The following is a 23116-nucleotide window of genomic DNA, read 5'->3' as shown; positions in this document are numbered from 1 at the left end:
CGCGGACGCTCCGGGTTGCCGTGGAGACCGGGGGTGAACCCGCGGGTCAGCTGCTCATTGGTGGATCCGAAGGCGGAACTGGCGCCAAGGGTGAGGCCAGCTGCTCCTGCGGGCAGCGGCTTCCGGCCCTCCTCGCCCCGGCCGCCCGGCCCCGGCAGGCAGGCGGCTCACGGGGGCTGCCGGGGCTTCGGAACCGGCCCGTCCGGAAGCTGTGGGATTCTCACAAAAACCCGAACAAACTTCTGTTTCTAGCGGTTTTATTTTGACGTATACGACCTCAGACACAAGCGGGCGGGCAGCACTGGATGTACAGAGAGGGGGGAGGCTCCGCCCGGCCCCCTTCCCGAGCCGGAGGAAAGGCAGCCGGAGCCGCGAGGAGTGTCCGCGGGCAGGCCTCCGGGCGCGGGATGGACGGCGGGACAGGCTTAGCTTCCAGGAAAGAGGCGCAGGGAGCGAGGTCTTACATTTCCCCCGAGAAGCAAAAGGACCAGGTCCTTCCCAGGGCTCTCCATGTTTTTGTTTTTCCACACAAACATAACCAAATTGTACAGCTGTAAAGTTCGATGCGATCATCCAGGAAACGTGCACTTGGCCAGGAGCGAGCGGGAGCGGCGCTAGGGGTCCCTGGCAGGCTGCTACACTGGTCCCCATTCCCCTTGAAGCACCACCCACCCGTCCCGCTCCCCCCACGCTGGGCTGGTGTCGGCAGAGGCCCAGCCGAAAACTTGTGTGGGTGACCCGGGTTCCCCAACCCATGATCCCGAGGTGCACTTTGGTCCCGATCTGGGGCTGGGAAAGCTGGCCCTGGCAGGGACATGGCTGAGGCCTGGATCGGAGAGCGGGAATGGAAAACGTGCGCACACACATTCGCCACCGCCCAGCCAATCAACAAGGCTGGATCACCAGGTATCAAAAGTGCTGAGAAGTGGGGCCCTGTCCTGGGGAAAAACAGTGAACCCCAACAGCAGAGTAGGTGGGTATAGTTTCTCTATGAGCAGCACAGAATCGGGGGCAGCATCTGCTCCCCGATTTTAGGGAGGCATAGCATGTCCCCAGGCTCTCTCCAGCAGATAAGACAAACGTATCCTCTATCCTGCCAGGTAAGACTGGGTCAATAACAACTGGCTTCTCTCCCATATTCTGTGGTTTCAGCCATGGGGGATGGGAAGGCAGTAGCTCTTCCTTAGTATAGACAAAAAGACAAAGCTGCACCTCCCAGCCCCAAGCAATGGGAACCTGCCCACCACTGACACGGGAGTCACAAGTCCAAGACACTGAATCCATCAAGGACGGATCTGTAAGGACTGGAGAAACTGTCCATCAGTTACCAATACCTCTCACAGATGCAGGCTGGCAGGCTCACCTTGAATGCCCAAACAGGGACATGTCAAAGTGACGACAGTGGCCCTGGGCCTGGAGGAAAGGATGCTAACCTGGACAACGGCTGAGTGTAGTGTAACTGGCTGCTGCCTGTGTTACAGACAGCAGGTCTTTGTCACAAAAGGGCTGGCAGCAAAAAATGACTAGAATCATGGGACAAGGTCACTCCTTGAATTTTCACTGCCCCACTGTCAATACTGAAGGCCACACTCCAGACCCACAGGAAGGGTGCTAAGTCGCAGGGAAACCTCACCTGCAATTCACTCTATTACCAGGACTTTATAGAAAGGTGGCATCTTCTGAGGAAGGGCATAGGGGCAAAAGCTCACTCACATCAGAAACAGGAGTATTTTGCCGAGGAAAGCATGACGGAAATCAATATATACTAACAAGCAAGGCTACACCCTAAGGGAAGGCTCCCCACAACAAGGGGGCTGGCAGGTGGACAAATGAACAAACTGACTAGAATTAATCAGACAAAGCTCCCATTAGCAGAATTGGGGCACCTGCACCAGGGCCCAATGTCCTAAAAGCAGACAAGGTTAAAGTTCTCCCTTTCCAAGCTCAGGGCCTGGAATGCTCCCCCAAGGGCTCCTGCTCTGAACTTGGCCTGGGGAAGTATACGACCCTGAGCGGACCACAGCCCTTGGAACCCCAGGAGCAGCAGCCCATCCATAGGCAGCACAGCTGCCTAAACTTGAGGGAGGGGATTCCCATCCACAGCACAAGAACTGAAAATACTGTCTAGGCCAGAGCCCCTAGAGGCCCTGAGACCTACTGGGACACCAACTCTCCTCAGAACATAGAGCTGTGTCCTGTCAGTGAGGCAAGAGAGCTTGGTGAGGGAGGCTGGCCAGGGCTGTGGGCAGAGGAAAGGGTTCGCGTGCCAGGCGGTGGCTAGGGAACCACAGGCTTTGCCCTCTGCCATTCGTTGGCTTCAGCTCAGTTTCATAAATCTAACCCCAAACCAAAATCACACCCGAGGGGTCTAGCTGTGTAGTTAGTCCTGTGCTATCCCGAGGGCCTCTGTTCAAGAGCTAGCTGACACCAACACGAGAATGGAAAGCCTACAAGAGATAGGCCTCCCCACCCCCTCTACTTCTGGGAAAGAAGGGATAAATAGAAATGAAAGGACCCTGCGCCAGCCCAGGGCTTCACCCCATCCTCAGCAGGGCCCTGTAACCACAAACCCCAGAGACTAGGTAAGAGGAACCAAAGTCCGAGGGCATCCTGTCTCCGCTGCCAAGCCCACCAGGGGCTCCTCCTCCTTCCTAAGTCAGCCTGGACACAGCAATCAGAGCCATGGAGCTCAGGAGCCTGGCCGAGGACCGATGTGCCGCCCTCCTTCACTTTATATATATGGATTCCAGGCTACAGCTAAAAACATTTCTTTTAGTTTACACCAAAGAGAAATATAACCCTTTAAAAGCAAGTCTGTGTGTCCTCACGGCAAGTTCAGAGCAATGGTCCCTGCCTGCGGGTGGAGAGGAAGGGGTCCTGGGAGCCCAGGACGGGGCCTACTGATTCTCGTCCCGCATCTGCTCCATGATGCTGATGAGATTCTCCAGGCCAAACACGTAGCCTCTGTCTGGCCCATCATGCACGGTGGGGTCATCCCGGAAGCCCTTGAACGTGCTGTGTGCAAAGTCAATCATGCGGACGTCCACCTTGGGTGGAGAGGAGAGGCCAGCCTCGGGGTTGGTGCTGCTGGGGCTGGTGCTGGGGCCGCAGAGCGGTGCCACCTCAGAGAGCCCCATGTCCGGGTGCTTGAGACGCAGCTCAGATCGGCACTCCTTGCCATCATAGATGACGAGCAGAGAACTGGAGTAGAAGCGGTAGGAGGCCTGCCGCTCCAGCACGGCTTTGAGGCCCCGCAGTTTGCTCAGGATGGGCTCAAAGAGGTCACGTCTCAGGTCCAGGCCATTATGTAGGTACTGATAGAGGGCATTGCGGAAGCCTTCAATGGAGAGCCCACGGCCATAGTACTTGTTCCTGCAGAGGTAATGACCGGTATCCAGCTGGTACACCTGAAATCCCAGGAGACACACGGGGTGAGAACCACCTCAAAGGTACTCTGACCAATCTGGGTCCTGCAGCTCCCCCAACTGGAACAGGCATAGGCCGCCTTTACCCTGGGTTTTCCCTGTCACAATTGCAAAAGCCAACACTAGCCTACAGCCTTCATCTTTGAAGTCCTACTCTAAGCTGTTCTGGGGCTCATGTACTAGGCTTTTTTTTTTTTTTTTCCCCATGCCAGTACTAGGCTTGAATTCAGGGCCTGAGTGCTCTTAGCTTTTTTTGCTCTATCACTTGAGCCAGCTCTACTTCCAGCTTTTTTGGTGGTTAACTGGAGATAAGAGTCTCACAGACTTTCCTACCCAGGCTGGCTTCAAGTGGCAATCCTTGGATCTCAGCCTCCTGAGTAGCTAGTATTAGTTGTGAGCCATGGATGCCTGGTTTCCGCTAGAGTCCTAACCAGGAACACTCTGCTGATATCCCCATGTCAAGCTCTCACAAGCGATCTGCACCTGTCAACAGGTAAGACCGCAGGACTCGGGGATCATATCTACAAGGACATGCTCAGCACCCTGTGGGGAACTCACCCTCTCGAGGAGCCTCTGGAAGAGTGGGGCCAGGACACTTGGCATGGGTGGCAGGCAGGTATGGGCCCGACCTAAAACATGCAAGTGGCAGCACTAGGCTTTCAAGTGGTGGTGACTTACCTGCATGCCACAGACCCTGACCCCCAGAGTAGCAGACGTGCTCTGCTCGCACTTCCTCATCTGCCGAGCTGCTTTCTCAGCAGATGCATCATCGCCATGCTGCCGAGTGCCCATCTTCAAGTCCAGTACACAGGGGTACTTGAAGTGGTGGACCACGTTCTCAAGCAGGAGGAATTCTGGGCCACGGTCAAGAATGACAACAAAATTCACTGAACAGCCCACCCCGAAAAGCACAACGAAGTTTAATGCAAATTCTATTTACCTCATAGACTCTCACAACTCTGGCTTTAACTTCTAAACAAATTTTGTGGTTAAACAAAATTACACACACACACCACATAGAATTATTGGCATGAACCATCACTACCCAGCCCTATTGATTTTTTAAAACTTATTTTTATTGTTTAGATCTTCCTTGCAGGCAATAAAGATGATTTGGCAGATCTGGTTACACCCTGCCGCCATCAGTTAACCAATGCCCTACTTAAGCCAGAACTTTATACAGGCCTAAGAAATGAGTGAAACATCTTTACAGAACTACTACTAAAATGAGTACATCATGCCAAGTGTTGATGGCTCACGCCTGTCATCCTAGCTGCTCAGGAGAATGAGATCTGAGGATCATGGTTCAAAGCCAGCCCAGGCAGGTAAGTCTATGAGATTCTTACCTCCAACTAAACACCAGAAAACTGGAAGTGGAGCCGTGGCTTAAAGTGGTAGAGCCCTAGCCTTCAGCAAAAATGCTCAGGGACAGCACCCAGGCCCTGAGTTTAAGCCCCATGACCAACCAAAAAGAAAAAGGAAACTAAATTCTAACATTCCTATTAAAATTTTTAGAATGCTATATTTAAGTACCTATCTTGGAGCTGGGCACAGTGGCTCATGCCTGTAATCCTAGCTTTTTGAGAGGTAGATTGGGAGGATAAGAGGCTGGAAACCTGCCTAGGAATAAGACTCCCTATCTCAATCACTAAGCCAGAGAGCTGGGGATATGCTTCAAGTGGTGGAGGATCTGCATAGCAAGTGTGAGGTTATGAGTTCAAATCCTAGCTATCAAAGAGAAGAGGGAGGGAGGGAGGGAAGTGGGAAGACAATGGGGGGGCGGGGAGAAGAGGAGAATGAGGATGGGGAGGGGAGGAAAAGGCAGTAAGGCACAGTGCTCCAGGTACCCCAAATACTCCAGAGGCTCTGGGAAGCACCATAAGCTCATACCAGAAAAATAAAAGAAAAAAAAGGGGTGGGACATGTCTCAGTGCTAGAACACGTGTTCAGTATGCAGAAGGCTCTGGGTTCAATGTCAAGCACCAAAAGATTTCTTTAAATGTTGACATTTTCTCAGGGTTTTAAACCAGTCAACCATTTAAAACATACCCAATAGCACTGTTCCAAACTGCCAAGTTTTAAGCATCATTCTTTTTTTTTTAAGCATCATTCTTTTTTTTTTTGCCAGTCCTGGGCCTTGGACTCAGGGCCTGAGCACTGTCCCTGGCTTCTTTTTTGTTCAAGGCTAGCACTCTACCACTGAGCCACAGCGCCACTTCTGGCCATTTTCTGTATATGTGGTGCTGGGGAATCGAACCCAGGGCCTCAAGTATACGAGGCAAGCACTCTTGCCACTAGGCCATATCCCCAGCCTTAAGCATCATTCTTAACCATATCCAAAAGGGGGAAAAAAAAAAAAAAACCTAAAAATTACAACAATCAAGCAAGAAAAAGGCTGGTGCTCATGCCTGTAAACTTGGCTACTCAGGAGGCTGAGAACTGAGAATTCCAGTTTGATGCCAGCCTAGGCAGAAAAGTCCGTGAGACTCTCTTTACCAATTAACCAGCAAAAAGCTGGAAGTGGGGATGTGGCTCAAGTGATAAGGGTGCTAGCCTTGAGTGAAAAACCCAGTCACAAGGCCCCGAGTTCAAGCCCCAATGCCCCCCCACACACACACACACACACACACACACACACACACGATAAAGAAGATGACAAATCTATTAAACATAGAGAACAACTTCAGTCAGGGTCCAGAGGCAGCCACGACACAGGACCCGTCGACCTGGAGGCACTACTGAAGGAGAGGTGACAAGGATACTGTAGAGCTTTCGGTCCTTGGACTCAGAGCGCATGCGGCTCAGCTGCTGCTTGTGACAGCGCAGGCTCCAGGGGTTATGGCTGATCTTCTCAGAACTCAGACCACTGTTGCCATCTAGCATCTGGAAAGGGACGTCAGAGTGGCTGTGTAGCTCCACCTTCGGACTCTTTGCCTCCTGGGAGCTAGAGGGGAAGAACAGACACATCACTAAAGGACTCAGGCCAGTTGTCCTCAGGGACAGGGTAGAGGAGGATCAGATCAAGCTCACCTGCCACCTTCAGGGTCGGCTAATAGGTGGCACAGGGGCTCAGGTACATGAGACAATAATCTGGAGTACTGCTCTTGTATCTCTGAAAACTGCCTGAAAAAATAATTATTTGTATACAATTGCATGAGGATGATCGCACTTCATCAAGTAGGACCACTACTATCAAAAGGAAAAACAGGAATGAGGGCTGTCAGGATGTGAAGAACCTGGAGCCCTTGTACACTGCTCATGCAATGAAAATGGTGCAGCCACTGTGAAGAAAAAAATTGGTAATTCCTCAAAATGTTAAACATAGGCAAGGTGCAGTGGTATAGTTCTTTTTCTTTCTCTCTCTGTTTTGTTTTGCTTTTTGCTAGTCCTGGGGCTTGAACTCAGGCTCTGGGTTCTGCCCCTGAACCTCTCTGTGCACAGGCTAGCACTCTACCACTTGAGCCACAGCACCCCTTCTGACTTTTTCTATATATGTGGTGCTGGGAAATCGAACCCAGGGCTTCATGTATGTGAGGTGAGCACTCTACCACTAGGCCACATTCCCAGCCCTGGAATTGCTGGTTTTCACACTGGTAAGCCTACAGCAGCACACCGCTAGCAAAGCCACACGCCCTAAAAGTGTGGAGCGAGCCTGCAGCTCACGGGCGCTGCCCGACTCCAGCAGTGCCCACACAGGAAGGGGGGTTTTCTGTCTTGACACAAGGGACCCCTTCCTGGTGTAAGAGAGAAGAGCAGGATGCCCTAGGCCCTGAAAAAGCTCTGAGAGCTAGGATAGGCTATGTGGACCAAGGGACTCATCTCACTACCACATCTAACGTAAGAAAATGCCCAATTTCAACTCTGTAGTTTGCTTTTTTATTTCTGTGACAGGTATGGAAGCTAGGGCTTCATGTGTGCCAGGCAAGCACTGAGTGTGCACCTCAAATTCAACTTCCTCCAAACAAGGTGTAGACCACCTTAGTCACTGAGATTTTTTTGAGTAAAATTGTAGAATTTTTATTTCACTTTGGTTTTGGAAGTGCCTATTATTGTTAGTTCAAATTTTTTTTTTACCATTTAGTGGGATTTTTTTCCTTCGGTATGCATATTCACAAGTTCGTAATTTTTGGAATAGCTTTTTCACTCCAAAAGGAAGCCCTGTTGTAATTAGTAGCCACTGTCTTTTACACTAACCCTAATTATCCTTTACTAACAGAGCAAACAATAATCTGCTCTCTCTCTCTATGGGTTTGCCTATTTATTTTCAGTTGTGGGGCTTGAACTCAGGGTCTGGGCACCGTCTCTGAGGTTTTTTTGCTTAAGGCTAGCACTCTACTACTTTGAGCCCCAGTGCCACTTCCAGTTTTCTGGTCATTCACTGGACTTTCTTAACTGGGATGACTTTAAACTCTGATCCTAAGATCTCAGTCTCCTGAGTAGCTAGGATTACAGGCAAGGGCCACCAGCCCCTGGCTTCCTAATTACTTTATATAAACAATCACACAGTAGAATGTGGTCTTGTGTCTATCTTCCTTTAACTTAATGCTTTCAAGATTTGCTCATGTTGTAGCATGATATCAGTACTCCATTCCTTTTTCACGGAATATTCCATAGCACGCTTTTTCATCCATTCACCAGTACATAGATATGGGTTGTTCCCACCCATATCTTAGGTTAATGGTAAGAACGTCTATGTACATTGAATGAATAGATATTCAATTCTCTGGGGCATTACACTGTTCTGTTTTGGTACTTTGGTGAGCCAGCTGCCCCTGAGAGCTTATGTCCTCAGAAGCAGACATGCGCCTGCAGCTCTGCCGCCCCTCTCTCACCTCTCGGAAGTCTCGAGGGGCAGGCTGGCTTTCTCCTCCTTGTGCTCACTGCCACTGCCTGAGCGGTGCAGGCTCCGGCGGGAGTGTTTGCGCCGAGGTTGCTCCCGGTCGGGCATGTCATCCTGCTCCACAGTCTCACTCTCCACATAAGGGTAGGCCACCAAGTTGATGTAACCATCACTGTCCCCCTCAAAACAGACCGACACCACTCCTGTTGAAAAAAACCAAACAGCCAGTCAACAGATCTCCACACAGACTGTGTCCTGGGAGCCGACGACTGTCAGCACTCACTTTGTCTACAGTCATATGGCAAAACCGGGACAACTGAGCCAAGAACCCCAAAGCCCAAAGTTGCTACTCTCATGAAAATGCTGAGGGACTGACCTTTGTATTCAGGGGTGAACTCCTTCATTTCAGGAGGGAGGGACTCATAGAAGCGCTGCTCCCGGGAGATGAGGGGCTTGCACACAGTGTGGTCGTCGTAGCGCATCATGCTGCTGTGTCCGCCCACCTGGTGGATGAAGGGCTCCAGGAGGACTCCCCGGTTTCCGGCCCGACTTGCGTTCTTGCCATACTGCCCCACTTCCATGGTTTGACAAACACACATTGCGTTGGGGGCCGGTTGCACACTGTCGGCTGAGGATGCAGCACATGGGCCACCAAGAGAGAGCTAGGGAGAAGATCTGGTGAGTGGAAGGCCAATGGTCAGAGCTTGCTCAGCTTAGTATTTGGTCCTAGGGAAAACGAGAGAGGAAAAAGGAATCGAAATGTCTGGTGAAATGGTCCAAGTGGTAAAGTGCCTTCCTAGCAAGCAGAGAGTTCAAACCCTAGTACCACAAAATAAGCCATTTGGCAAACCAGGAATGGTGGTACACACATATAAGCCCAGTATTTGGGAGGCTATCTAGTGAAACCTTGTCTTGGGAGGGGAAAGTCAGTTTCCTGGGGTTCCTGAAGTGAGCAGAGCCTGTGCTCTAAGTGTATCCCCAGCACATGCAACATTGGGACGCAAGAGACATTGGTAAATTTCTGCTGAATGATACAACTTTGAACTTTGATCTCCTCCAGCCATCTTCTAGTGCACACATGTCCTAGTGCTCAGATCACTTCCAAGTGCTCCAAGGATTTAAGAGCTATAATGTTAAAGCTATTAAAAAGCCAGTTATCTGGAAGGCCTACCTAAAATCCTAGCTGCTTGGGAGGCAGAGAGTGAAAGATGGAGCATTCATAGATCTCTTCTCAACCGAGAGCGGGGCATGGTGGTGTGCATTCCATGCCAGCTACATATAGTGGATACATGGATCACAATCCAGGCATGAGCCTATCTCCAAAGTAACCTGGAGGTGTGGACCAGAGGAAAAGCAGCTGTCTAGCAAGTGCAAGAGGATGTGAGTTCAAACACTAGTACTGTCAAAAAAAAAAAAAAAAAGAGATAGCTATGGGCATGTTGAGGTTATTGGCAAGTAAAAGAATGGATAGGAAAAAAGAGATAAAAAGGCCAATTATCCCAGTTTACTTCCAATTCCCAAACTGAAATAGATCTTTTTTTCTTGCTCAAATCTCTCCGGATTCAAGGGAAGGATTATTGTCTGAGAACTCAGATCTGACAAATCAGATGGTAGGGATCCATCTCTACCTGAGGCTCTGGGGCAGGATAAGCTGTTAAATATTGTTAATGTTAAGCCTTTAGTATATAAGCATCTTTTTATTTACTTAGGGTTTTGGGGTTTGTTTTTTTTTAACTCAGTTGCAGGGCTTGAATTCAGGGTATGGGCACTATTCCTGAGATTTTGTGCTCAAGGCTAGCATTCTACCACTTTGAGCCACAGCTCCACTTCTATTTTTTTAGGTGGTTGATTGGAAGTAAGAGCCTGCACAGGCTGGCTTTGAACCACGATCCTCAGATCTCAGCCTCCTGAGTAGCTACGATTACAAGGGTGAGCCACCAGCACCCAGCTTTTATTCAGTTTTTCTGTAAATACGCTAAGATGTTGAGGACTGAGAAGAGTCATTTCCCTGGCAGCTGTTAGCCCCTTTTTTGGTGTCCCAGCTGCCTTGAGTAAGGCACTATCAGCAAGCAGCCAGCCGGACTGCCTCAAGCCAGCATCACTTCCATGAGCACTCCACTAACACCTTGAGGAGCTACCTGAAGCAGCACAACTCCTGTTCCCAAGGCACCATAGATTCTACCTTCACGAGACAGCAAACTCTAAGGATTCTGCAGCCATCTCCACCCAGGCCAAAGCAGCAGCCCTCCCACTGGTGCTGCAGTGGGAAGGTCGGTGACTGATGTATAACAGACTGCCATGACTGATACAAACAGTCCTTCATCTGCGTGAGGGGATGGTCAGAATTGATGGAGACAACCTTGCCACACCCCCTTTTCTGGCTATAATATAAGCAGGCTGGTTCCCCTCACTATGTGAGTCAGCCAAAAGACACCCTTCCTATGCTGTTCCACTCCCCCAACCACCGGTGTTGTAAAATTTAGTCCTGTAAGAAACCTTTTCTTTCATGGTCTTTGTCTATTTTAATTTCCTTCACGAGTAGAGCTGTGGTGGAGACAGCAACGGTGGCCAAGGCAGCGGGGCTGTGTGGGCAGCTGAGTGGGGAGCTGACGGGGAGGGCAGCGGCAGAGCACTGGCACAACGGTGACCACACCCCTCCCAGAGCCACAGGAGGAGCAACGGGAGGCACAAAGGACAGACACAAAGAGGAACCGTCAAAGGAGACAGAAAAGGAGACCTGAGGCTGAGGCTGAAGAAAGTCAGAAGAAAAGGCTAGAGAGCCAAAAAGAAGGAACTCTAGACCTGGGCACAGGAAGAGAGCTTGAACACAAGGCTTCCAAAGCCAGGTGTCCTGAGGTGCAAAAACTCTAACCCTTTTTTGTTTTGTTTTTTGGCCAGTCCTGGGGCTTGAACTCAGGGCCTGAGCACTGTCCCTGAGCTTCTTTTTGCTCAAGGCTAGCCCTCCATCATTTGAGCCAAAGCACCACTTCTGGCTTTTTCTGTGGATGTGGTGCTGAGGAATCAAATCCAGGACATCATGCATGCTAGGCAAGCACTCTACCACTGAGCCACCTTCCCAGCCCAGCTGTAACACCTTTAACAGAAGGTTACCACCCAGGACCTTCACCAAAGCTAAAGGTCACCACCTACTGCTGTCCACTGTCATCCTCTAGTGCTACTTACTAAGGATTACACCAACATGCTGAGGGCCCAGAACAGCTCCAGGAGCTTCTCCTCTTCAACCCACGATTCCTATCCAGGTAGAGCAGAAGGATCCCAGGCAGCTGAAGCTAAGGACATTCTCCCAACTTCTCCGCTCAAGATACTAAGGGCCAGAAGCCATTCCTTTGTGTTTTTATAAAAGCACTAATAAATAAAAGAGCTGGATGCTGGTGGCACACGTTTATAATCCTAGCTACTCAAGAGGCTGAGAGGTAGGATTGAAATTTTAAACCCGGATAGAAAAGTCCAGACTTATCTGCAATTAACCAGCAAAAAAGCTGCTGGAGTGGAGGCTTAGCTCAAGTGATATAGTACCAATCTTGAGCAGAAAAGCCAACCCTAGACCTGCACACATCCCAGAAAGAGGATGGGTATGTAATATCTTTAAAAATGTTTACAGATGTGTGTGTGTGTCCTGGGACTTTAAAACTCAGAGTCACAGATCCACTTGGGTTTTGTTTTTTGGGTTTGTTTTTATTTGTTTGTTTTGGTGGTTAACTAGAGATAAGAGTGTCACAATTTCCTGCTGGGTCTAGCTTAGAACCACGATCCTCAGATCTCAGCCTCCTGAGTAGTCAGGATTACAGACATGAGACACGGGTGCTCAGCTATGTTTTCTTTTTTTTTAAAATATTAGATTTTAAGCCAAAAGTTAATAACCTTCCAATCTAGACCTACTAAAATCAGAACACAGAGGTAATGTGGCTTTATAAAGAATGTTGATCACGTGACAGAATTTCAACTCAGTAAATAAAGAGAATATTTCTTTTGACTCTCAAAAAATATTTGGGGGGCTGGGGATATGGCCTAGTGGCAAGAGTGCTTGCCTCGTATACATGAGGCCCTGGGTTCAATTCCCCAGCACCACATATACAGAAAATGGCCAGAGGTGGCGCTGTGGCTCAAGTGGCAGAGTGAAGGTATCAAGGATTCTTTACTATTCAAAAAAATTGCAAAAACAGGGCTGGGGATATAGCCTAGTGGCAAGAGTGCCTGCCTCGGATACACGAGGCCCTAGGTTCGACTCCCCAGCACCACATATACAGAAAACAGCCAGAAGCGGTGCTGTGGCTCAAGTGGCAGAGTGCTAGCCTTGAGCGGGAAGAAGCCAGGGACAGTGCTCAGGCCCTGAGTCCAAGGCCCAGGACTGGCCAAAAAAAAAAAAAAAAAGAAAAAAAATTGCAAAAACAAAAGAGCTACACAAACCAAGACTTACGAAGGAAAAATATCTCCTATAAAAAAGACTCAAGGGGGCTGGGAATATGGCCTAGTGGCAAGAGTGCTTGCCTCGTATACACGAAGCCCTGGGTTTGATTCCTCAGTACCACATAAACAGAAAAGGCCAGAAGTGGCACTGTGGCTCAAGTGGCTGAGTGCTAGCCTTGAGCAAAAAGAAGCTAGGGACAGTGCTCAGGCCCTGTGTCCAAGCCCCAGGACTGGCCAAAAAAAAAAAAATTTTTTTGGGAAAAAAACTGATATAAGAAACACATAATTAAATGCACCTAGATAAGAATACCAACAATAAAAGCTTAAAATATGCAAGAAAAAAGAACTTATGAAGATGATTTTCTAATCAAAGATATAAAAGAGAAACAAAAGGGAGAAAAATTAGGCAGACACAAATAATCTCAACAATATTCAATGAGGGCTGGGGATATAGCCTAGTGGCAAGAGTGCCTGCCTCGGATACACGAGGCCCTAGGTTCGATTCCCCAGCACCACATATACAGAAAACGGCCAGAAGCGGCGCTGTGGCTCAAGTGGCAGAGTGCTAGCCTTGAGCGGGAAGAAGCCAGGGACAGTGCTCAGGCCCTGAGTCCAAGGCCCAGGACTGGCCAAAAAAAACAATATTCAATGAGCCAGATGAAAGCCCAAGTTAATTTAGACAAAGCAAAGTATGAAGCTTTTTGGCTTTTACTTCTTTAACACAGAAAGTCTTGAAAATGGCAATTAATAAAAAGTCCTGGCAAACCAAGAGTAGAAATCAGAATCAGCTCTGGTGGCCAAACAAAGTCACTGTCTCCACAGCAATTCCAAGAATATATCTGGTCACAATATTCTTTAGTCAGGCAAGCATAGACAAACTGAAGAGCAGTAGGCATGTAGTCTATGAGGCTTAGTTAGAATCCCAAATTCTATGGCCATCATTCATCACTTGAGTCTTTTTTTTTGTTTGTTTGTTTGTCAGTCCTGGGGCTTGGACTCAGGGCCTGAGCACTGTCCCTAGCTTCTTTTTGCTCAAGGCTAGCACTCAGCCACTTGAGCCACAATGCCACTTCTGGCCTTTTCTGTTTATGTGGTACTGAGGAATCAAACCCAGGGCTTCATGTATACGAGGCAAGCACTCTTGCCACTAGGCCATATTCCCAGCCCCCTTGAGTCTTTTTTATAGGAGATATTTTTCCTTCGTAAGTCTTGGTTTGTGTAGCTCTTTTGTTTTTGCAATTTTTTTGAATAGTAAAGAATCCTTGATACCTTCACATTTCACAGGAAATTTGCTAATTTCTTCAAGATCTCATAAAAACAGGTTTCATAAATCTAGCACTATTGCCTCTTTTAAAGTTAAATATATCAGTCTGTGCTCACAATTATGCTAAGCATGACCCGCAGGAATAACTGGGCTGTGACTAACTCGTGAGGTAAGGTGTCATGGAATCAGTCAAGTCTTGCCTTAACCACTCACAACTGAATCTAAGAATGGTCAAATCTGGGAAGCATTAGGTGAATGCAAGAAATGCTTCTGAAATAAACACAAACACATAGAACATGTCTAAACTGCCACCAATCCTACTGAGGACAAAAGCTAAAGAGAAAAGCTTCTATACAACTGGAAGACATGAAGGAACAGTACCAGGCCTACTTTCCCCGCCTTGATCCTACTTTACTAAACTATGTAGCTGAGCTAGGTAGGAGAGTAAGCTGAGAAGATTGAAGAAAACAAACTCTAAAAGGACTGGAAAAATAAATAAATAAAAGGACTGGGAGACTGCTGTGCACACCTCCTTACCAGGGATGTTTCCTCATCATATAGCTTTTGAATAAAATCTGCTGTTCCATTTCAGAGCAGAACACTTACACTAATTTCAATTATCTATACACTGGGTTTATACCTGTACTGCTATCTTATACACTCATGATTTTCATGTATGTCCTACTAGTAAAACATAAATATATGTATGTAAAACACCATAGTGAAAACCCCTTGGTACAACTAATACATACTAAAAAAATGACAAGCAAGTAAAACCAGCTCTGTGAAAAGGGTATCAATGGAGGAGGGAGCACAATAACTCTCCACAGACACAGTTTTACTTTCAAACAGAAAGGGTGAATGAGGATGAATATGGTCAAAGCAGTTTGTTTGCAAATATGAAAACAGAACAATGAAACATAAAATTCTTTTACCAGAGGTGAGGGGAGCAAAGGAGACAGCTAGAGGAGAGTTTTGGATGTAACATGCACATATGGAAATGTCATGATGAACTCTTTTTAATTTTTTTTTTTTGCCAGTCCTGGGCCTTTGACTCAGGTCCTGAGCACTGTCCCTGGCTTCTTTTTGCTCAAGGCTAGCACTCTGCCACTTGAGCCACTGCGCCACTTCTGGACGTTTTCTGTATACGTGGTGCTGGGGAATCGAACCCAGGGATTCATGTATACGAGGCAAGCACTCTTGCCACTAGGCCATATCCCCAGCCCCTGTAGTAAATTATTTTAAACAATTTTTATTAGCATATATTAGTTGTATAAAGAGTTCATCATGGGGCTGGGGCGCTGTGACTCAAGTGGCAGAGTGCTAGCCTTGAGCAAAAAGAAGCTAGGGACAGTGCTCAGGCCCTGAGTCCAAGCCCCAGGACTGGCCAAAAAAAAAAAAAAAATTTACTACATTATATTAGTGATTTTCATATATATCCTACCATAAAAAAGGTAAGATATGAAAATAAAATCTTTTATACTCAGGAAAGTTGAAGTCAAAGCGCTAATCATTCACATTGATTTTTTATTTCATCTTGGGGTCTCATTTTAATTTCCCCCAAAAAAGAAGAGCAATAAAAGGGGTGAATTTTATTGGATTATATTGTAAATGTGTGGAAATGTCACAATGAAATCCCATCCACACAATATATACAAATATATTAATACATACACACATATTAATGGTTACTAATTTAGAACAACAAAAATCTCCAGCATCACATATATAAAAAGAGAATGTGTTATCAAAAATCTTCCCAAGTGCCAGGAGCCAGTGACTCATGCCTGTAATTCTAACTACTCGGGAAGCTGCGATCTGAGGATCATGGTTAAAGGCAGCCTACCCAAGGAAAGTCTGTGGGACTCTTATCTCAAGTGGTAAAGTGTTAGCCTTGAGCTGAAGAGCTCAGGGACAGTGGCAAGGCCCAGAGTTCAAGCCCCACGAGTGACAAAAATAAATAAATAAAAATCACAAGAAGCTGTGTGGTGGATTGCTAAATTGTCAATTTCCTCCAAAAACATAGATTCAGTGGAATCTCAATGCCAGCAGACTTCTTTCCAGAAACTACTAAATTAACTTTAAAATGTATATAAAACATTCAAGGAACTTATGCGTGAGTATGTGCATGTGCTGTTATCAGGTCTTGAACTCAGTGCTCTAGCACCTGAGCCACCTCCACTTCTGGCTTTTTGCTGGTTAAGTGGAGATAGGAGTCTCATGGATTTTTCTTTTTCTTTTCTTCTTTGCCAGTCCTGGGGCTTGAACTCAGGGTCTGGGCACTGTCTCTGAGCTTCTTTTTGTTCAAGGCTAGCACTCTACCACTTGAGCCACAGCACCACTTCTGGCTTTTTCTGTGTATGTGGTGCTGAGGAATTGAACCCAGGGCTTCATGCATGCCAGGCAAACACTACCACTAAGCCACATTCCCAGCCCTCTCATGGATTTTTCTGCTCAGGATGGCTTCATAGTGTGATCCTTAGATCTCAGCCTCCTAAGTGGCTAGGATTATAGGCATGAACTAATAGCACCCAGCCTACTTTTAAACTGTTTCAAATTTTTGACATTTTTTCACTTCCTAAGTAGTACCTTCTTCCCCTGAATACAGGATAAAGTGAAAAATATGACAGCAAGCATGGTAGAGCATGCCTGTTTCCCCAGCTACTCTGAAGCTTGATGTAAGTAAGAAGACAACTTGAGACCCAGGTGTAGAGTGTTTGTCTACTAAGCCCAAGGATATGGAGAAGAGAGGGAAAGGAAGGAGAGGGAGGTAAAGAGGAGGAAATAAGGGATGGAGGAGGCAAAAGTGACATAACTGTGTGATTTGGTTAAGAAGGCACCATGGGGGCTGGGAATATGGCCTAGTGGCAAGAGTGCTTGCCTCCTATACATGAAGCCCTGGGTTCAATTCCCCAGCATCACATATACAGAAAATGGCCAGAAGTGGCGCTGTGGCTCAAGTGGCAGAGTGCTAGCTTTGAGCAAAAAGAAGTCAGGCCCTGAGTCCAAGGCCCAGGACTGGCAAAAAAAAAAAAAAAAAAGAAGGCACCATGGGGGCTGGGAATGTGGCTTAAGAGCATTTGCCTAGCATGCATGGGAAGCATAAACAAGAGGATTATGTTTGTGACCTTTAGACAAAAAAATGAGACCCTAGAGGTGGCAGGCATGGCGCAGTTGGTAGAGAACTAACCAATGAGTAAAAGCATCAGGTACGGAGTTCAAGTCTTGGTCTCAGACCCAAGAAGCAAGTGAAATCCTATTTGTAAAATAAAGCAAACAAGACTGGGAGAACTGGGGGAGTGGCTCAGGTAATAGAGCATCTAGTTAGTAAGTATGATGCTCTGATTTCAAATCCCAGCACTATTAAAAAAAAAAAAAGGATAAACACAAATAATCAGTGAAAGGCAGATTCACTCAGTGCCACTGACACACAAAACACCTGTTCATTTTCTTGCTCCAAGCCAGACAGACTACTATGTACTCTTTCCCCAGATCCACCTATCACTGCTCCTTAACAGTGTCAGGGCAGCAGAAAACATGAGGGAAAGAAGTAAATAACTCCATTTACACAAGCCCAATCAAGATGAGGCTCTCAGAATATTAGTACTCAATGTCAAGCTCATTTAATTTGTCAGAGTCAAACTGGCTATTTTAGCAGGGAAGAAAAGTGGACCACACAGCCCAAATTTTATTTTGTTTTTAGGCCCTAGTTCTGCCTTTAGAGCAAGTCTTGCTTCTATTCTGCAGTGCTGAGGATGGGCCTCCCTCTATAGGCACTAGAGTCAGGCAAAAGAGGGAGAAACTGCGAAATCTACATTCTACTTGTCCACTCAACCATTTCCCTGTTTGATTACAGATGTTTCCAACTCAGACATATCATATCTGACAAGGGACTATATCTTACATCTTGAAGACATAAGACACAGTATGAGAGCCAGGTGCTGGTGACTCACACCTTGTAATTTCAGCTACTCAGGAGGCTGAGACCTGAGGATCATGGTTCGAAGCCATCGTAGGCAGGAAAGTGAGATTCTTATCTCCAATAAATTACTCAGAAAAAGCCGGAAGTGACGTCATGGTTCAAGTGGTAGAGCGCTAGTCTTGAGTACAAAGAGGCTCAGGGACATCATTCAGTCCCTGAGTTCAAGCCCTAGGACCAGAAGAAAAAAAAAATTTTTTTTTTAAAGATACCAAAAGAGATTAGGCCCTATCAGAAAAAAGAACAAGAACTGTGCCACCATGACTGGCTTTTTGTTGAAATAAGTTCTCAACTGAGATCATACTCATCTCCATTTTCTAAGTAGCTGGGATGTAGAAGTGCACTACTTTAGCCAAAAACTATACTTCAAGAGAAATTGTGAACACTGTATACATGTGTGTAACAATATCACAATGAAATCCCTTGTATTGCAATTTCTAAAAGGAGGAAAGGAAGAAGCCAAGCGTGGAGACACTTGTCTGTAATCTCAGCACTTGGGAGGCTGAGGGAGAAAGATAAAGAGGCCAGCTTGAATTATATAGCAATACACTGGCTAAAAAAAGAAAAAAAAATAGAACGCATACTATTATTTTGTTGTCTAAGGGCCACAATGCTTTGCGTTATTAGTTTAGAGGGAACAGAATATCCTAGAGACTGGAACATTCTAAGTGCTTTGCAATGAAGATAGGTAGCACCTAATATGGACTCTGGATAAAGGAAAGTAAAGGTACAGGGCATCCCAAACAGGGACAAAGGTCATGGGGAGAGAATAAGAATGGAATGGTTATGGAGGAGTGAGATAAAAAGTCTGGGGAGGGCTGGGAATGTGGCTTAGTGGTAGAGCACTTGCCTAGCGTGCATGAAGCCATGGGTTCGATTCCTCAGTACCACATCAACAGACAGAACCGGAAGTGCTACTGCCTGGGGAAGAGGGTTTAAGCTAGCTGGGCTTGAATGTCACATTATAATGGATACCAGTTCTCATTCCACAACCCTACACAAGTTCCTGACTTCAGGTAGGATCTCCATGTCTGTGGAGTTTCTACTTGTTGCCCATAATAGTCAAAAGTACTAAGCTATACCAGGTGATTAACACCTGTAACACCTATAATTCTCACATTCTAGATGCAGAGGCAGGAGGATCTGAGTTGAGGTCTGCCTGGGATATACAGCAAGTTCCAGACCAGCCTGCAATGCATAACAACAAAAACAAAAGTTTTGTTTCCAATTCTAACAAACTCCTACATTTCCTTTGATCAAACTGTGAGATCTTGCCTCAAAAATCAAAAGTGAAGTGTACAAGTGAATTCTGCAAAAATAAAGTGGCCTACTACTATAACAAGTCTCATTCATTTGCACTTAAAAATACTCAGTGCATAAGTGTTATTATTAAATGCCTTTGAGTAACTGTTTAAACATAATTAACTACTCATAAACATTCATGAGGTAGTGAAAGCATTAAGCAAAGATAATAAAGTTCCTGGGTATTTTGATTTCCCTGGGACAGTAGTTCTAATATAGGATTAAATCAAGTATGGATGTTAAAAGGGCCCTTAAATTTTCTAAAATTGCTTGCCAAATCAATTGCTGAGAACTTGACTAAGGACAGACTATTTTTTTTCTTCACTTTTTGTATTTTAAAGAAATCCAAAACAGGGGCTGGGAATGTGGCCTAGTGGCAAGAGTGCTTGCCTCATATACATGAAGCCCTGGGTTCAATTCCTCAGCACCACATATACAGAAAACGGCCAGAAGTGGCCAAGGCCCAGGACTAGCAAAAAAAAAAAAAAAAAGAAAAAGAAAAAGAAAAGGCCAGAAGTGACACTCTGGCTCAAGTGGCAGAGTGCTAGCCTTGAGCAAAAAGAAGCCAGGGACAATGTTCAGGCCCTGAATCCAAGCCCCAGGACTGGCAAAAAAATAAAACAAAACAAGAAATCTAAAAGACGGCTCTAGGGCTGGGAATGTGGCTTAGTGGTAGAGTGTTTGCCTCACATGCATGAAGCACTGGGTTTGATTCCTTAGCACTACATAAACAAAAAAAGCCAGTAAGTGGCACTGTGGCTCAAGTGGCAGAGTGTTAGCCTTGAGCAGAGAAGCCAGGGACAGTGTTCAGGCCCTGAGTTAAAGCCTTAGGACTGGCAAACAAAACAAAACAGGGCTGTAACTTGAGTTACTACTACTTTAACAAAAACAGCTACCATAACTTCTTGAAAGAACAAAAAAAGCAGGAAGGGTTGGTTTAGGATAATTTTGAGAAGTTCCTAACATTCATCTCCACCCCCCACCCCCCACCCCCCAAGGATTACCCAAGGGAACTATCTTACTTAGGTCAAACTTCACTAAAGATTTAAAAAAAAAAAAAAAAAGTACTACACTAGGTACTGATGCTGAGATCTACGGTTTGCAGTTCTAAGCCAGCTGCGACAGGAAGGTCCATGAAAATCTTACCTACAATTAACCACCCTAACGCTACTCTTATCTTCAATTAACTGCTGAAGAAGGAGCTGTGGCTCAAGTGGTAGTGTTGTTAGCCTAGAGCATTGTCAAGAACAATGTTCAGGCCCCGAGTTCAAACCCTTGGACTGACCCCATCCCCCTATCCTGCCCTCTCCCCCCCCCCCCACTGCCTCCCTCCCCCCCAAAATAGAAAAGTACTGCAAAATAATATATTTTTTAAAGATTTGGGGGGGAAAATGGCCTTGATGAAGGGCAATGAAATAAAGATCACACGAGTTCTCTTAAGCATTGTATCAGGCTAACAGTATAACAAGCCACCTGCCTCTTCTGGTTTCAGCATCTACTTTCCAAAGGAACCTTCAAAACAAGGAGTTGGTTTCTTTTAAACTTAAACATTCAGAGGTGACACAACCCTAACTGAAAAGAACAATCTGTTTGTTGTTTGACCTCTCAGTCATTACACGCAGGTTTGTATGATACACAAGATGCTTGTGTGAAGATGCAGAGGGACCAGGTAAAAGATGTGTTTTGGAGCTCTAAGAAGAATCCCTTCTAGCTGCATACTGTACCTAGGACCTCCACCACCCACCTCTTGAAGGAAAGAGGCCTCATCTCTGTTTTTACACACTTCGTATTGCTAAAAGTTAATCAGCCAGGTGCCAGTAGTTCATTCCTACCCGTAATCCTAGCTATTTAGAAGGCTGAGATCTGAGGATTGAAGCTCAAAGCCAACCCATGTAGGACAGTCCTTGAAATTCTTATCTTCAATGAACCACCAAAAAACAGCAAGTGGAGCTGTGGCTCAAGTGGCAGAACACTAGCCTTGAAGGGGGGGGGGGGGGGGGGGAACCTCAGGGACAGCTGCCAGGCCGAGTTCAAGCCCTAGAACTGGTGCACTCCCCCCACCCCCCAAAGAAAATTAATTTGTCAGTTCAAGACCATCCACAGCCAAAACAAGTATCCCCTCCCCCTGATTCTATTACACTCCTAGAGTGTATTAGAAGAGATCAAATTAGTCCAGTTATCATCATAGTTACTACTCTCTTAAATAATACCTTGTGTGGGTTTGCACTTGTAATCCTAGCTACTTAGGAGGTTGAGCTCTAAGGAAAAGGAAAGTGATTCAATGTCAGCCAGGGTAGGAAAGTCCCTGACACTTATCTTCAATTAACCACCCAAAAAAGCTGGAAGTGGAGCCGTGGCTCAAGGAGTAGAGTGCTAACCCTGAGCAAAAGAGCTCAGGATAGTGCCCAGGCCCCAGTTCAAGTCCCAGGACCAACACCCACACCCACACAGAATACACTAAAATTGGTGGTCGAGCGCCCAAATAAATTATAACCCCCTAAACAAAAATCCAGTTTTATGGCCCGACGCCGGTGGCTCACTCCTGGAATTCTGGCTTGAGACCTGAGGATGGAGGTTCAAAGCCAGCCCTGGGCAGCAAAGCCGGGGAGACTCTCATCTCCAATTAACCACCAACAAAAAGCCCAAAGTTGGGACTGTGGCTCAAGTGGTTTGAACACAAAAAAAAAGCTCAGGGACAGCACCTAGGCCCAGAGTTCAGGCTCCAGGACGCACCAAAAAAAATTTTTTTAATTAATTAAATAAAATAATCAATGAAAGAATAAAAATTTCTAGTATGATGGACACTTAGCCGGACTCTACAAGAGGAAACAAAGTGCTCCACCGAAGGGGAAGGGGGGGGCGGGGAGGTCTCGGGAAGAAGGAACCAAAAGGGTCTTCAAGCTGCATGGAAGGCCCGCGACCCCAGCCCGTCTGGTTCCCAGAGGCTCGGGCCTGTGGGGTCTAATCTTAGTCCCTAGCGGCCTGAGGATGACTCCGGAAAGACAGCTAAGGAACAGGATAAGCGTTATCTCCCCACCTTGGGGCAGACACCTCCCCCCCTCCCCCCCGGGCTAACCCGGGAAAACGGGGTGGGGGGGGGAGGAGGCGCAGGGATTTCAATGGGAGAAAAGCGGTTTTCCCGCTACCTCTCGAGCCGGGCCGGCCCTGGGGGGCACGGGAGCTCTCCGACCTGCACCCAGGCTGCCCTGCCGGCCTCGGTACCAGCATCGCTCGAGGGATGTTCCGGCGATGCCGGGCCTAAGCGCCGGCCCCGCGCGCGCGCGCCCACTTCCACCCCGCGCCCGCCGCCACCCGCCCCGCGGGCGTCGGGCGGGTCTTTCGGGGTCCCCGGCTCTCCTGTCACTCACCGACCGGGCCCGGGCAGCGGGTGCCCAAGGCTCCCCACGGGAGCTGGGCCCCCCGGGCCTCCAGGTTTCGGCCCGCCCCCTGGCAGGCAGCGCAGGTGGCTGAGCCCCCGCAATAGCGGCCCCGCAGCGGCCGCTCGGTCCAGCTCCCGGCGCTGCCCACTGGGTACAGATCAACAACAAGATGGCGGCCAGCCGAGGGGGCGGGGACCGGGCGTCATAGTAACCAGGACGGCAGAGAACCCGCCCCTCACGGAGGTGCTCCCCAATCAACAGCTTCTCCTTCCGAATCCTGGAGGGCTGCTTCCCACTGACGGGTCAGCTGGCCTGTCAGTCAGAGCCGGCCTCTCACGCCCCGTGCCGAATGCCCGGGGCACGTGACTGTGACGGCACGCGTTGGCGCATGCGCCGCGTTCTAGGAGTCTGCGGGGCGGCGGCGGCGCAGCTTCTGCTTGGTTACACGCAGGCCCGCGCGCCCTTGGCTTCGTGGGTCTGCGCAGCCCCCTGGTGCTC

General features: G+C 47.5%; 1 protein-coding gene across 2 annotated transcripts; it reads right to left on the bottom strand.

Moving 5' to 3' along the window:
• Positions 1 to 1086: 1086 nt before the first annotated feature.
• On the bottom strand, positions 1087 to 22790 carry Ip6k1 (inositol hexakisphosphate kinase 1). Of its 2 annotated transcripts, XM_048334842.1 has the most exons (7): positions 22607 to 22790; positions 8642 to 8991; positions 8258 to 8468; positions 6456 to 6548; positions 6188 to 6369; positions 4104 to 4279; positions 1087 to 3407 (listed from the first exon to the last, which is right to left on the bottom strand). In XM_048334842.1, the coding sequence occupies exons 2-7, from the start codon at positions 8862 to 8864 to the stop codon at positions 2898 to 2900; spliced, it is 1395 nt and encodes a 464-aa protein (XP_048190799.1). In that variant the 5' UTR covers positions 8865 to 8991; positions 22607 to 22790; the 3' UTR covers positions 1087 to 2897. The 2 variants fall into 2 exon arrangements, with proteins under 2 accessions (XP_048190799.1, XP_048190800.1); XM_048334843.1 differs by lacking the exon at positions 6456 to 6548.
• Between the last annotated feature and the right edge of the window lie 326 nt (positions 22791 to 23116).

This window comes from Perognathus longimembris, chromosome 26 (assembly GCF_023159225.1).
Source record: "Perognathus longimembris pacificus isolate PPM17 chromosome 26, ASM2315922v1, whole genome shotgun sequence".
Taxonomy (NCBI): Eukaryota; Metazoa; Chordata; class Mammalia; order Rodentia; family Heteromyidae; genus Perognathus; species Perognathus longimembris.
This window is presented reverse-complemented; position numbering and strand designations above follow the sequence as displayed.